The 16281-nt window shown below is 38.3% G+C and overlaps 1 protein-coding gene across 2 annotated transcripts; it reads left to right on the top strand.

Annotated features, from left to right (window-relative positions):
• The first annotated feature begins 3 nt into the window (after positions 1 to 3).
• On the top strand, positions 4 to 15867 carry LOC143292917 (tubulin polyglutamylase complex subunit 1-like). 2 transcript variants are annotated; one of them, XR_013056695.1, is made up of 10 exons: positions 4 to 90; positions 516 to 606; positions 1598 to 1731; positions 5297 to 5360; positions 5942 to 6057; positions 6841 to 6976; positions 8731 to 8788; positions 9658 to 9738; positions 11016 to 14585; positions 15452 to 15867. XR_013056695.1 is itself a non-coding variant. In XM_076603609.1 (9 exons), the coding sequence occupies exons 1-9, from the start codon at positions 18 to 20 to the stop codon at positions 11031 to 11033; spliced, it is 771 nt and encodes a 256-aa protein (XP_076459724.1). In that variant the 5' UTR covers positions 4 to 17; the 3' UTR covers positions 11034 to 15867. The 2 variants fall into 2 exon arrangements, 1 of the variants encoding a protein (XP_076459724.1); XM_076603609.1 differs by having other exon boundaries at positions 11016 to 15867.
• Positions 15868 to 16281: the final 414 nt, after the last annotated feature.

Here is a 16281-nt window from a genome sequence, read left to right as displayed (position 1 = left end):
AAACTGATGACAACAAGATGGCGGCTGAGAGAAGAAAAGTCGCGTCTACAAGTGATGAAAAATCTTTGGACACAGACAAGCAGTTTCTCGGTAATTTTTTTTCTGGCATATTGGATTAGTCAGTTCATATTTCAGTATTCTGAATGTCAGGACATACGTGATGGCAATTTTGTGTGCATTGGAGCGACCCTACGCCTTAAAATCTATTTCCCCCCCTTTCAGTGATTAGATCCTCTCCCCACCCCCACCCCCCACAACTAGACTAACATCTATTAACAGACGACTCTCTCCAGGTTATTGCATAACATACACGACTCAATCATATTACATGGTATTTATTGGTACCGGCAGCCATAGAAAAAAAAGATGTCTATAACAAAATAAGATTACAGTAAAAAGTGCATGTAAGAGTGTGTATGTGTGTGGCTTTGTGTGCATGAGCGAGAGAGAGAGAGAGAGAGAGAGAGAGAGATTCTTTTGTATTGGTTATTTGTCAGTGCCTGTCTGATTTTCAGAACGGACCGGGGTGAATTCAGCCATCAGAGATGTCATTGGGAAAATGATCACTAATCGACCAGAGGATCCAGTCACATTCCTTGCAGATTAGTCAGTTACAGTGTTTTCTTTCTTTCAGTGCTGTGTGTGTTGTGTGTCAGTGTCTGGGAGAGAGAAGGAGATAGAGAGACAGAGGTTCAGAGAATAGTAATACATTGACTTTGATAAATAGAGCAATCATCATTTTAGTCAGTCTTCTGCAATTTTCAGTGGTTGACATTGTGAACTGTAATTATTTGGAAATGACATATCAGATTACAAATTGTGAAGCATCATGCAGTTCCTTTGTGAGCTCTGAATGTTTACATTTGATCTGGAATGTTCTCTTTCTTATCTCTCAGTCTGCCAAGCACATCACACACACACACACACACACACATATGGAGAGAGAGAGAGAGAGAGAGAGAGAGAGAGAGAGAGAGAGAGAGAGATAGTATCTTCCACTCCATAGTCATGCTCATGCATTAGAACTGAAATACAGACAGTAATAATACCGTGGTGTTGTCCCTGATGTTTCACGTGCTGAAGTGCATGTGGAAGAACAGAACTCTCAGATGCAACAAGCTTATACGATAAGCACAAGGCACATGTGAAAGAATTCATGACAACAAAAGGGTTACCCCTGAGAAAATCTTTCTTTTATATATATATATATATATATATAGAGAGAGAGAGAGAGAAATACACTTTCACAGGAAAACAAACACTTGTAGGCAGAAATTTAAAAAAGTGGCACTGCACTGTAGTGACACTCATTCCCTTGGGAGAGCAGCCAGGATTTCACTCAGAGAAATGTTGTGACAAAGAGCAATACAATACAGAACAATGTAGTGAAATTGAAATATTACAATAGAATAGAATAGAATACAATACAATACAACAATTCAATAACAACTGAACACACACACATACACACACACACACACACACACACACACACACACACACTCATGGAAAACATTTCCATAAATCATGGTCATCCATCAGGATGGAGATATTACAGATGGCAAAAATAACAAGGTATCGTCCCTGATGTTTAAAGCTTCGAAGCGCTTGTGGAGGAACAGAGCTCTCTGGTACAGCGGGCATTGCGCATTATCACCATGACTCACCACAGCCGACCTGTCTTTGAGGTCAACGTCAGAGATGCCTACACCCTCCTCTCCAAGCATAAGGGTAAGTCAGCCATAATGGGTAGCTTCCAGTAGTCTAGGAGTTTTGGTTCATGCATACATGCACACATTCACTTGAGCCACACACACACCTCCTTATACACACGCACACACATGAACACGCACACACATGAACATACATAGAGGCTTAGACTCAAAAAAGCATGTTTAACCTTCAGGGGCCAGTTGCACGACAGGCAGTCAGATAGCGCAGCCTAACTACCAACAAAACCGTTAACTCACAGGTAGTTAGCTGTCAGCAGAAGTGGGCCACTAACTGCTTTGCACATCTTGAAATAAACTGGCAGCTAGTTACTTCCATTGTTACAAGGTAGTGCTATTAGCAGACAGCAGAGCCTTTGGTTATAAATAGATTCGGGCATTCCCTTTTACTCCCCACCTAATTCATTGGAACAGACATGCGATGACAGTTTCTGATACTGTTCTGCTCATTCACACAACATGAACATGGTCTTCACATGTGATTCCAAGCATGTTCGGAGGAGAAATGTTACAGCAGCAGATATTTTAGGTTTATTGTGGAAAGAAATTTTACAATGTACATTCAAAACCACACTGACAAACAGGGAAAAGCAGAAGGCATGGTCAGAGGTGACAACAACTGTGAATGCTGCAGGCCCTGCTGAATGTTCAGTCACAGTTGTAAAAGAAAAATGGTCCAAATTCACATCAGATGCCTCCAGAGCACATCTGCGAGCAAGCCAAATCCCACCAATAGGCTCCGGAAAAAACATGAATGTCACATAAACATGGTTGCATGATCTTCTGTTTTGGAAAGAATATGCTTTTGAGACTTTATAGAGGGATCTGCGTTTATTTTTTCAACTCTCTTTCTTTTCTCTCTGGCTCTTGAGCCTGACAGTTCTTCCGTGCCTGTCAGTGTCAGTGTGTTGTGGCAGTAGGTCGGACAGTAGTTTATGGCGAGTTCAAGGCCACCTTAAACTGGTGAGAGAGCTGAATGGGGGTGGTGGGTGGAGGGTAGTTGTGTGTGTGTGTGTGTGTGTGAGTGTGTGTGATAATAATCAAAACTTGCTCAACTTCATATCTACATACTTGCACTCACATACTTGCGTACACACATGATACTTACTTGTGGAGAGCGGGAAAGAAAGTGTTGGACTGAAATAATACTTACCTGTGCTGAATATTGGTTACCTGTGTTTAATATTGGTGGGAGTGGGGTTGAGATGATGTGCCCCCGAGTAAACAGATGTGTCCATTTAGTAATTGACTGTGTGGCCACACCCATTAGTGTCCTTTGGATACTTTATTGAAGGAAATAAGAGTTACTTCTGTTGTTGTTCCTTCTAAATATTTTTTTTCATTATTGATTTTTTAAAATATATATACATTCATACAATTACATGATTATGTACATTAAACGCGTTGTACAAAATCTATTTCTGTGTGGGCTTGTTGGTGTTGTGGCATCTGTAGTGGGGCATTAGGGGGGAGGGTGCACATCCGCTTTATCACGCATTTGACAGAGACCATTTATTGTCAGATGAACCTTTGTTTGAACAACACACACACACACACACACAGACAGAGACTGACTGACTGACTGACTGACTGACTGAGACTGTTGTCAGATTGACTTCAAGTTTGCTTTTCTACACACACACACACACACACACACACACACACACTATCTCTCTCTCTCTCTCTTTCTCTTTCTTTCTTCAAACTTCTGTTTGTGTGTAAAGTTGGTGATGGTTTATTTGTTAATTCAAAATTAAATGAAAAATGTGTTCAGTTAATACCATTGATTTTTTTCTTTCAATATTGAATCTTCTCCTTTCCTCTTGTGCTGTTTATTAGTAAATTTGAAGGCTGTCTAGTCACAAATTAGAAATAGAAGAAAAAAGTGTTACTGCCTTTTACTGACTGCTTATTTCAATATTGAGAATACCTAAACACATATATTTCTTTTTTCTTTTTCAACCCTGTGTTGATTATTTGTGAAAATGGTGATACAAAAGGAAACAAAATGTTATTACACTTGATTGTAATATGTATGTATGTAGTCAATTTGGTTAATTTTATCATTAATTTCTCACAGAGAACTTTGGGGTGTGGCATGTATATATAAATAATTGCACAGTACACATACAAAACATATGACACCCACAGCATAAAACAGTGCCAAACATATAAAACTACCCCCCATACTCAGTAGTTTCATAAAATCCTACAGTAAATTGTACATCATCATTCATAGAATGTTCAGTCAAAAATACACATATGACAAACATCACATATAACATATCTTCTCATAGAGTCTGTGTTGTTTGTCAGTAAATTTGGTCATGGTTTTGTCACAAATTAAAAGGGAAAGAAGTGTTAATGTTTTGTTTCGATACATGGAGTATGTTTTTATCTTCAATTTGTTGGGTTTTTTTTTTGAATGAGTAAATTTGGTGATGATATGATAGTTTAGTCATTAATTACAGATAGCAGGAATGAGTATTAATACCTTTGATTAAATGTATCATTTCAGTATTGAGATTATTTAGTACGAATATCAGATATTATGTGGTGAGTAAGTGTGTGTGTGTGTGTGTGTGTGTGTGTGTGTTAGAACTCACGTTCATTCAGTCAGAATCAGTTGACAATATCATTTCAAACAGCCAGTGTCCATTGTGAAATGGTGCCTGAATCCGTATTTGTGCTCCATCAACACATCCCAACACATTCAGCAAACCCGGGGGTGACCGACATTCATGAACGCACACTTCTGTCGGGTCGCTAATCTGGACTTGGAAAACAAACGTGTTGTCTTGCTCTTGTGCAAAACACATCTGTCACATGTTGAATTGCTGTTCTCGATTCATTTGACATGTCCACTGTGTCCTCAGTCAGTGATGTTTTGTAAATTTTCCGTCGCACAAAAAGGTAAAGACAGTAGTTATACCTGCATCCCACGTCTGGTGGCATGGAGCCCTTTCTGTAGTAGCGGCATGCCAAACCGTTTCTTACAAAGTTCACACTTTCTGCTCGTTGAATATGGAAACGTTGATAAAGTTCAACATCGTCATAATGATCGAAAAGATTGAAACATTCTCTGGTGAATTGACACCGCCACCATTGTCTTGCTTTCACTGTCCGCTACAAGATTTAGAGCTGCTCTGCGAACCTCTTTAGTTTCACCACTAAACTGACTGACAGATAGTGAAAACTGAGCTTGTGCAACGCAGTTAAGCTAGCTTGCCACAAAACGACCATTTTTAGCAGGAGGTTAGGGGTTTACCGGACAGGTAACTGCTAATGGCATGTTGTGCAACTGGGCCCAGGTTAGGTACGTACTGGGTCTTTTTGGCATACCCTGATACTTGAGAAAACTGCACAGAGAGTGAAAGACAGTGATAGAGAGAGGCAGGGGGAGGGGGGGGGGGGGGTAGAGAGGGAGAGAGAGACAGGCAGACACACAGAGACAGAGAGATTAGAAAGAAGCTAAAAGTAACTGAAAATGAATGATAAAAAAAGACTACTTCTGCAACAAAATGAAACAGATGTGACAGTTGTGAAGAAATGTTGTTTGGTTTCAGTGAGCAAGAAGCTGAAGGGAGTTAATGGAGCAATCTATACTGAGCTGCTTCAAGCCCTCTGCAAGTGAGTGTGTTGGACTTTTATGAATACATCTGTTAGTACATTTACACAGAGACATAACAGACACATGGCGTGCCCCCCCCCCCCCACCCACCCCTGCACCTCCCCACCCCAACACACAAAGCACATAGACTCTGACACACACATACACTCTCTCTCACTTTTTTTTTCTTCTCTTTCTCACATATGGGCTCACATGCACAGAGACTTACACCCACATGTATGTAGACTGTACACATACATGTATGTCTGCTTATGCACACACACATGCAAGCACACATACATACACATGCATATGTGAACACAAAACAAACGCGCGCACACACACACACACACACAGACACACACATCATGGCCACTGTTGACAAGTTATTCTAAGAAAGGCTTAAACACCTTTTTCTTTTCTTAGGGAAGCATCATGGCCTCTATTTACCTGATAAAAATGCCTGTCTGCTCCTGTATCAGCCCATCCGTCTCCTAGCTTTGAATCATCTCTTTGTATGTCTGTCAGTCTGTACAGCCTGGGACTTTGTACCAATGCAGAATTCAGAGGACAGGGATAATGATCACGTGTCTGTGTGCAGGGTTTTGCCATCAACTGTGACCATCAAGCTGGTGAAGAAACTGGAATGTTTTGACTACGAGGCTGTGCCTTTTGATGTCTTCCGCTCTTCTGTTTTCACATGCTGTGTTCTCAGAGGTATTTATCAAACAAAACGAACAAACAAACAAACAATAACAAGAACAACAAAAGAAGAAAAAAAAAAGAAAGAGAAGAAGCAAAAGAAGATCATGAAGAAGTATTTATGTTTTGATGTCACACATCCTTTTCTTCTTCTTCATCTTCGTTCGTGGGCTGCAACTCCCACATTCACTCGTGTGTACATGAGTGGGCTTTTACGTATATGACTGTTTACACCGCCATGCATGCAGCCATACTCCTTTTTCGGGGGTGTGCATGCTGGGTATGGTATGCATGGATTACAGGATCTTTAATGTGCGTATTTGATCATTTGCTTGCATATAGGGACGAAGGGGGTTCAAGCACTAGCAGGTCTGCACATATGTTTGCCAGGGAAATCAGAAAAATCTCCACCCTTTACCCACCAGGCGCTGTTACAGAGATTCAAACCCAGGACCCTCAGATTGAAAGACCAACACTTTAACCACTCAACTATTGTGCCCGTCACACATCCTTTTGAGTGCAGTAAAAAAGAAGAAAAAAAAAAGAGATAGAGATCAGGTGATAAGGAATGATGCAGACATGTGCTTTTTCCTGTTATCCAGCTGTTACCCTCGTAGGCGTTCTTTTTAGTGTTGCTTATGGCAGATTTCACACCAGTGAACCAGTGACTCTAGTGTTGACAGAGTGTGCCAATGTTGGGCCGTCTAACTCTGAACTGTGTGATGACAGAGTATGCCATTGACTTTAAACTGTGTATTGACAGAGTATGCCAATGACTCTTAAACTGTGTGTTGACAGAGTATGCTGCAGTAGCAGAACAGCTGTTTGCCTCACTGGACATTCAGAAGAGCGGTAAAGCTGACAAGGCACTGTGTGAAGCGGTCATGGACCAGCTGAAGACAGCTTTAGGCAGCTCCCGTAATGATGTCAAAAGGTGAGAGAAGAAGCTGATGGTGAACAATTTAGAGACAGTTTAAGATGTGTGTGGTGTGTGTGCGCGCGCGTGTGCGTGCATGCAGTTGTGTAAACAGCTGTGAGCTCTGTGTGAGGAAGGGAGCCGTATAAATGTGTATTTACTGTCAGTGTCATTTTTATGCTATATCACATTGTTTCCTGTATTACTTTACTGTCAGTAATCTAACCTTGCTTGTGTTTACTTAAGCTATTTTGAAAATGTACATTAACTTAGTTTTTCTTCTTTTCTCCACTCCCTTTGTTATTTTTCCATTGTGTCTGTTTGAGTTTTTCTCTTCTATTGATCAAAATGCTGTGATGAAGTTTACTTGATTGTTAAAGGATTCATTTTGTGCCTGCACACGTACATGCACACGCGCGCGAGCACACACACACACACACACACACATACACACACACACGCACACATACACACACACACACACACACAGACGCACATACACACACACACACACATAAACACACACACATACTCATGCACACAAGCGTACTGTAGTTTAATTTCCATCAAGTGGATTCGAGAAGAGAGAGCGAGAGAGATTCAGATTCAGACGGTTTAATGTGTTTCGGCCATAGGCATACATACACATTGGGGAAGGGGAAGATGGATGGGGGAAGAGGGATGGGGGAAGAGGAGATGGGTAATCCAGCAGCTCATTTACAGACTATGAAGTGACTTCATTTTAAACACAGTATATACAAACTAATTTTTCTTATTAAGTATGAGGTCACTTTCCAGATCGAATATAAAGTTAATTCACTGCACGGCATACATTCTAAACTACCAATAACATTGGCATTCAAGGTTCAATGAAAATATGAGAAACACATTTCTCGGGGCGGTATTGATAAAATCCATTAACTTGCATTGATTTGTTGTCTCCTTCTTACAGCATGGAAAATGAATTTGCCAACTTGACGACTTAAGTTATCGTTTTTCCCCTCTAACATTATGCTTATGGGTAAATTTAGGAAATCTTTTAGGAACTTCTGCCTCAAGTCATTGAATAATGGGCAAACAAAAATAAAGTGGTGTTCGTTTTCGATTCTGTGTCCACAACTTGGGCATCGTTTGCTTTCAGCGTTTGAGAGAGAAAGAGAGAGACAGAGAGAGAGAGAGAGAGAATCAGTATCAGCAGAATCAGATGTTATTCAGTTACACACATTTTTCTTCTTCTTTCAGCTGTGTTTGATACCTAGAATGTTTTGTAAGAGGATTATGTGTTATATATATATATATATATATATATATATATATGCTTATGAGCTGCCCACATTCTTACATTTGGACAAGAAACAACAGCCCTAAAACGTGAGATTGTTTGTTTATACAATGTCATTTGTTTTAGGTTTTTTGTTTGTTTTGGGTTTTTTTTTTCTTTTTCTTTTTGACATTCTTTCATTTACTTTGATTTTGACACTGTTTCATTTTTCTGTTTTGGTTGACTCTTGTTTGTTGTTTTTTTCTCTTTCATTTTTCACTTTGAACAGTTTGTCAGAAATCTCCCTGTCTCTCTCTCTCTCTCTCTCTATGTATATATATATATATATATATATATATATATATATATATATATACACACACATATATATATATATATATATATATATACATGTCTCTCTCTCTCTCTCTCTCTCTCTCTCTCTCTCTGTGTGGTTTATGTTGTGGTTATGTGTGTGTGTGTAACTTCAGTTTTTCTTTGTTTCCATCAGAATAATTGAGTCCAGCTATAACTTGGGTCCAGAAGGTCTTCATCAAGCCTTGGAAAGAGTGAGTATCATATTGGCTTACAGAGCACAGATTATATCAATAAAATCTTTCATTTTGCCCATTACTCCTCTAATAATGTCTGTTAGATAAGTTTGAAATTTACACCTGCACACATCAGTGTTGACGCTGATTCCACTTTTTGTAGGAAACAAAGACCCCAAAGGGAAAACAACAACAACAACGACAGCAAAAACAACAGAGAACACATACACTAAAATCCAAAGGCCTGTACAGCCCATCCATCATTCCACCATTCTTGATTAAGAAGTTGGCCAGCAAAATGTTGTATTCGTATTTGTGGTAAAGTATCCTTTGAATCATATATAGTCACTGTACAATGGCACAGTACATGTAATGTAATGGTTAGTGTGTAGTTTGCAGTCACAGTTCCACTCATTTTACTCTCTATTCAAGTATGTGAAATGCAGTTTCAGCTGTCAGCAGTTTCTGTTTTATGTATTTTTGAAAAAAAAAAGAAAGACTTGTAGAGGCTGTACAATTATGTTTAGCTTAAGTGTTACAATGATGTTTAACAGATTAAATAAACAGTTACAATTTTAGGATATATACTTTTAGCCATTAACTGAGCAGACAGTTTCTCAAGTGAACATATGAGTGAGTACATGTGAGTAAATATGTACAGTGAACAAGTAAGGGGCGCAACTCTGTTGCAGAGCCAAGCCCTCTTTTTTTTATTTTTTAAATTTTTTAAATTTTTTATAATTTTTTATTTTTTGTTGTTGCTGCTCCATCATCTGCATTGTTTCAGTGGCATTACTCCCACGCCACTGATCACTCGGGGAAATTATTCTATTTTGATTGTTTGAAACAGACAATAAAATCGTTTATATTGAACATGAATTGTGCAGGCACTGAGCAGAGAACAGCCCCAGGGTGTCATCACAGCAGAGCAGTTTGTCACAGAAGCCTGCGATTCCTTCCTTGCAAAGGTACAGTCATGTTTCTATCTTTCACAGGGTGTTTACTGTTCAAAGCTTTCAGAAGAATACAATAGAATATGTCTTTATTACCAAGTGTACCGGGGTCACAAGGAATATTGAGGAGGATAGTACATAACAAGGTACGAACATAAATCGAAAATCATACACAAACACAGATACAGTAGAAATTAAGTATACACCAAAGTGCATATCAATATAAAAACTTTTGCATACTCACACATGCATGCACTGCACACACACACACATGTACGCATGCACACGCACGTACACACATACACACACACACACACACACACACACACGCACACACACACACACACACACATTTGAACAGAAGCCGCATATTACATGTGGAGGGGGCTGATGGCTACATCTTTAGGTAGATGGTTGTTGATTGCACAATTCTAGCTGTGGAGTCAATGTGTTCAGGAGGTGGGAGTTGGAGCAAAATCCTAGCAATAATGTACAGTCATCCGATTTTTTGTCAGTCTTATTTGGTCCTTCAATTCAGTGTAGTTCAGTTTGATTCAGTGCAGCTTTATTTTTTCTTTGGAAACAACTCCTCTTCTCTGTGGCGGGCACAAATTTTTATATCATACAACACATAAAGAATAAAGAAAGAAACATCAACAAATCTTTTTGTGTCTGTGTGGAAATAACTGGCTTGAAGTGACATTGTTATTAGGAAATCAAAGTAACAAGGAAAAGATTTATTCTTCAAAGTAGTGATTGGTAGTATTAAAAAAACCACTCTCTTATTGTTGTTGAAATGTCAAATAGAGGGTGACAAAGAAATACAGAAAATCAGTTGCAACTAGGGTTTTGTGCTAGCATTTTTTTTTTTTTTAACATACTGGGTGAATGAAGCATAGTGGTTTTCTTTTTTTTTTTCTTTATGTGTGAAGAACTCATAGGGGCAAGTCAGTGCCATCAAAATACATAAATGAATATTGTGATTGAATACCAGGACATTGCAAGTTAGTAGCTCTTTTGTTTTGAATTATCTTTAGAAATAACTTTTTAAGTTTGTATGAATGTTCTGTTCTTATCCAGCCAAATCTTTCTGTTGTCAATCCAGATCAAAAACAGAAACGAGATTTTGTCAGAGATATTTTTGATCTGATCTCAAATTCATGTTGATGAATAAGTTCAGTATGTGTGTGTGTGTGTGTGTGTGCATGTGCGTGTGTGTGTGTGTGTGTTTGTGTTGTGTCTCTGTGTCTGTGTGTTCTCTAAGCCCTTGTTTTTTTTGTTTTTTTTTTCAGGTTAAGAAGCTGAAGTAGGATCACTCATAGCAAGGTCAAAGGAAATTGCTGTGCCACAGAGAGAGAGAGAGAGAGACAGAGAGAGACAGAGAGACAGATTACATATATGTTGTGTCATATAGATTTATATTTGGATGGTGTGAGATTTATATGGGTCATTAGATTATGATTATGTGGGTCATTTTAGCTGGCAGCCAGATCACATTTTATGGAGACTGCTTTAGAATTCATGGGGATCACTGAGTCGAGACATCACAACAGTTGTGTTCAGTGACATAACGATCACACTCATTACACAAGGGTCACTTCTGTGCCATTCATTCCTTCTGTTTAAAATGTGAAGAGGCACTGAGGTGTGATGAACTGTTGAGTTTACATGATGTTCTCCACTGTCCGAGATCTAAAAGTGGCTTTGATTACACACATTAACTGTGACCCATTGGTGCAGACTCTGGCAGTGGTCAGGATTCCTGTCCTGTCCAAACAACTGGTCCGTCTGTGTGGATGGAATCAAAAGTAGCTGTAGCTAATAACCTTCTTAACTCTCTCCGGATGAAGGAATGCTCACGCATTCCTACACAAAAGATATTCGGATTCGGACGAAGGAATGGAATAGCATTCTCCGAAAGTAAAATTCCATCATGCGCTGTACACGTGATTTTGTGATTAGCCAAGCAGAGTGCGCTATTCTGGGTCACTCCACAATCGAACAGTATGATTGGTCAGTCTGGGATATGTGGCCCGTCTTGCACACACGCTGACAAAGTCACTGACCGCTTGTCTGCTCGCGTGCCAGCCTGTTAGCAAAGCGGTCTCTTCTCAGAATGTTGTGAAGCGAACAAGGCAGTGATGATGTTTTAGGGTTGCCGAAGTACTTTAAATGCTACAAACTGAAGGGTTGGACATTGAAGAGGTGGATGATGACGAAGAAGAAAGCGAATTTAATGCAGAAAGCGAGCATGGGTATGGTGATTCGGGGTGAAAAATTGGCAGTATTTTCTACATATGGCAAAACTGTAAAAATAAGATGAGAAATTTGATTTTTTTTTATATGTAATAGCTCAACACGTAATAAACCAGTTCTGAAAGTTTCATTTTCTTACACAGTATTTTGTATTTTTTGTAATTTTTTTTCCAAACCCTTACAAATGGGCCGTCTGTGTGGAAAAGCAAGGGAGAAAACTGGTGAGTTAATAACCTCACTACACTACATGTACTGTTTAAAAAAAAAAAAAAAAAAAAAAAAAAAAAAAAATCTGATCCTTGCATAAACCCAACACGCTTATCAGGCTTTGTGAACATGATGAACAGTCTGCGTCATGGTCTCCTTCCCAGTTTGTTGGTATTCTCTGGTGGAATATAGGTTGAGCTGTGGCTTCTGTACAGGAAATCATCTGTGATGTAGTGACATCTTTGACAAGATATATTGCCAGCGATTTTGTTGTTGTGGTTTTTCATCTTTTAAAAACTGTTTTTGACAGAAGTGTCTTTAGATTTCGCTGGTAATCTTTCTTTGGCATCATCAAGTGTTTGCCAGGGATAATATTTTTTCGTGTCTGTGACAAAAGCAGCCTTAGACTCTGTCTCTTGTTTTTCCCAGGTTTGATGAAAGTATATAGATTTTGCATATAGTTTTTTGTTTGTATCTGTTCTGTTTGTTTCTGTGCATGACAATAGTATAAGGTGCTGTTTGTTGAATGATTGATGTGTTTGAAGTGTAGAATGACTTATGTCTGATTATTTAGTGTGTTGACTGGTAGTTGCTTGGACACATTCACGAACTACATGGTGTGCTGAATGCTGGTTGTCTGACATTGCATGTTAATGGTGGGAACATGTGTGATACATTTACTGTTGTTTTGTGGTGTATGATTGAATTCATGCATTGCATACCATATATGTACCTCTGACTGGTTTAGATTTACATGTGGATTTATGTATTGTTTGCCCAGGAAGCATATCATTGGCCTTTTCATTGCTCAGTATATTATCTGTACCTACACTTGTTTTCTGTTCCAATTCCTAGATTCCTTGATTTGTATTTGGTTACATATTTCAGTATAGCTATTTGTCAGAATTGCATTTCTTGTCCACAAATATGCATTATATATACTTAGATAATGCACCAGGGTATAGACAACACAGTTTAAAAGAGAGAACAGTGTCATGATCAGCAACTGCTTTGGAAGTTTAGGGGTTAAGTCCATAAAATAATTGATGTCAGGATACAGGGATGGTTTTTGAAAGGTTATTAAATGGATAAATTTGTGAAATAGATGTTTGAACATTTATATATGAAGATTTAATTTAGCTATTAAAAACAGTTAAAAGTGAACATTCATTTTGAAAAAAATTCATGAAAACCAGTGTCTCTTTTTCCAGTATGATTTGTATAGGTTTTTATACATACATGTGATTTTCCTTTTAGCATGTACATAAAAAGTTACTTTTAAGTATGTCTTATGCATAGCAAAACAAAAGGTTTGATAGAGGAAGTAAAAGTAGTTTTTCTTGTTCTGATTTGAATTACATTACAAGGAAAAAAAAATCTCATTTGAAGAGTGGTTTTGATGACTTGAAAACTTTGAAATAAAGTGATCATATGTGACACAATGGTGTGTGTGTGTGTGTGTGTGTGTGTGTGTGTGTGTGTGTTTGATTTAACTCAGCGAGGAGAGAACTCAGACTCAGAAATTTTCATGTAAGGTCACCAACCTGTATAACTATGGATGCACATGTTGTTCACACACACACAACACACACAACACACACACACACATAAACAAAGAAAAAGAAAAAAAAGAAAGCAAAAAACCCCCAAAACAACATTGAACTGAATAAAAAAAAACCCAACAATAACACATTGACAAGGAGTTACAGATGATCATACTAAAAATGAAATAATCAATAAAGGACAATGTCACGGACGACCAAGAGGATGCAGTATTTTGTTATATATTTTTTTGTTGGGATGGGGGTTCGAGTTTGTGTTGTCCCCTTTTCGGCAGGCGAAGTTGGCGGGTGCAGTGTACTGCTGGGATTTATTTTTGAGGTGGGTGTGTTACTGTTGTTGTGCTCAGGCATTTTATCATGCATGTTTCTCTTTGTAGCTGGTCGCAGGGCCTGAGACGTGCCATGGTTGTGTAACAATGTTTTGTGACACAATTATGTTACGTTTTTCTGAAAGTTTTGGGTATGACGTATTTGTAGGATGACGTAGGTGTTTAACGGATCTCGGGGAGAGTGTCCTTGGAGAAGGTCGTGAGGAGAGCTGCGTTTGGCTTCTGCAGTTGTTTGGTTGTTTGTTTTTTGTTCTGTTTTCCCTCTGTAGATGACCAAGTGTCTGCCAGATGGGAATATCAGCATTTGATGTATCTTCATTTCTGTGTTAGGCATCTTTAGTTGGTTTTTTTTTCACACAACTCGCTGTGCGTAGGCCAGTGGTTGCACTTTTTTTGTTGTTGTCTGGTCGAAGTTTTCCTGGACGCTGTTCTAACCAAGAGGCTCCGTCCAGTGTCCGTCTTCGTGGCGTTGGATCTTCCACTGGTCTCCAGCTCACATTATTTTTTGGTAGGAGCTATTGAATTCAACAGCTTTTGATTTGTCTTGTTTGGTTTTTGTTCTCTGTGTTTCGTCCTTTAACATTGCGTTAGTATTGTCTGTCTCTTGTTTATTATTGTACTTCAGTGATTTCCACAACATTTATGTGAAAATTATTTTTTTGTGACATGTGCAGATGTTACAAGTATCCATGCTTTAATTAAAGATGATTTTAATACAGAAGAATTTTTGGTTGTGAGAAGTCAATATTATGGAGGGATTTGACAACTGGACGGGAAATATTTCACGTCGTTGTTTTCATCAGGCAATAGTTGTATTTTCACTCATTTGAATGGAAGGGAGATAATAAGATATATTTCCTTACACATGATGAAGGACAATCTTTGTTGGATATCCTAAGATTTATGTGGTGCATCCAGCAAGATGCCATGGGATGGCAATGAGTTATTTTGCAATGTTATATATATATATATATATATTATATACATGTGTATGTATGGTTATAATGATAATGTTAAATAACTAGATATGGTAAATTGTATTTTTTGTGACATCAGTTATACAATGAAATTTTTTTTTTTTTTTAAATGTTAATCTATCCTTATGGTATTGAAGCGGTGGGATGTCTAGAAAGATGCAGGTAACAAATAGTAAATGAATTTTTTTGGTTATTTGTTGAAAAAAAAGAAGTAAATTTCAGTCTGAAAAGAAAAGAAAATGATCACCTATATTGTTTCTTGTAATGATATTTATAGATCTATCTTGAACTATTTCTTACTCATCAATTGCTTTGGGTTGTCTGTGCGTCTTTTGATGTACTCCTAGCTGGTTGCTGCTATTTATGTGGAAAGTATATAGTTATATGGTGGTTCCAGACCACCCGCCTCATGGTACCAGCGACGGGTCCGCCAACATTGCTACTGACGCTCGGTTCGGAGGACTACTACTTCAGCCCACCACCGTCTTCAAGGATTTCGCCTTTTCATGCGTGACAGTGATATTTCCATGTTCAAAAGGGAAAGACAATTCAGTGCTTCAATTTTTTTTTTTTTTTTTTGCTCCTGAGGACTCCTGGTCAGATTTCACTCTTGACATTTGTGCTTAAGTAACCTATATTTTTATTTATTTGTGTGCGTGTGATAATAATTGAAACTTGATCAACTTCCTATTTGCATACACTCACATACTCGCACATATACATGATACTCACTTGTGGAGAGTGAGAGAGAAAGTGTTGGACTGAAACAATGCTTACCTGTCTTTAATGTTGGTTATCTACATTTAAATGTAGGGGTTGCTACATCTCTGGTCATGGAAATGTGTAATTTTAAAACAAGTGGAGAAATAGGGGAAGCCTTACATTGTGCATGTATTTGGATATGAATTTTTTTCTCTCTGAAAACATCATATTTCCAGCAGATTGCCTGGACTTGTGATTTGACTTCATTTCATCAACAAACTGAACATTTTTTTCAAACTATAAAACTGTTTTGATTTTCAGTTTGTGTGTTCCAAATCTGAACTTAATGAAAGAGTATCTGAATTTAATGACAATATGATCTGATGAATATTTTTCTGGTTGCAATAATGATTTAAAGGAACACTGTGTTTCTTAGCACTTACCGTACCATTTAGTTTGCTTCCCCAATCTTGTTTTAGAAACAGTCCACCATATCATGTGCTGTTGAATACTTCAAGGATAGCT

Source organism: Babylonia areolata, chromosome 18, assembly GCF_041734735.1.
Source record: "Babylonia areolata isolate BAREFJ2019XMU chromosome 18, ASM4173473v1, whole genome shotgun sequence".
NCBI lineage: Eukaryota > Metazoa > Mollusca > Gastropoda > Neogastropoda > Buccinidae > Babylonia > Babylonia areolata.
The sequence above is the reverse complement of the archived record's forward strand: the minus strand, read 5'-3'. Positions and strand labels throughout refer to the sequence as shown.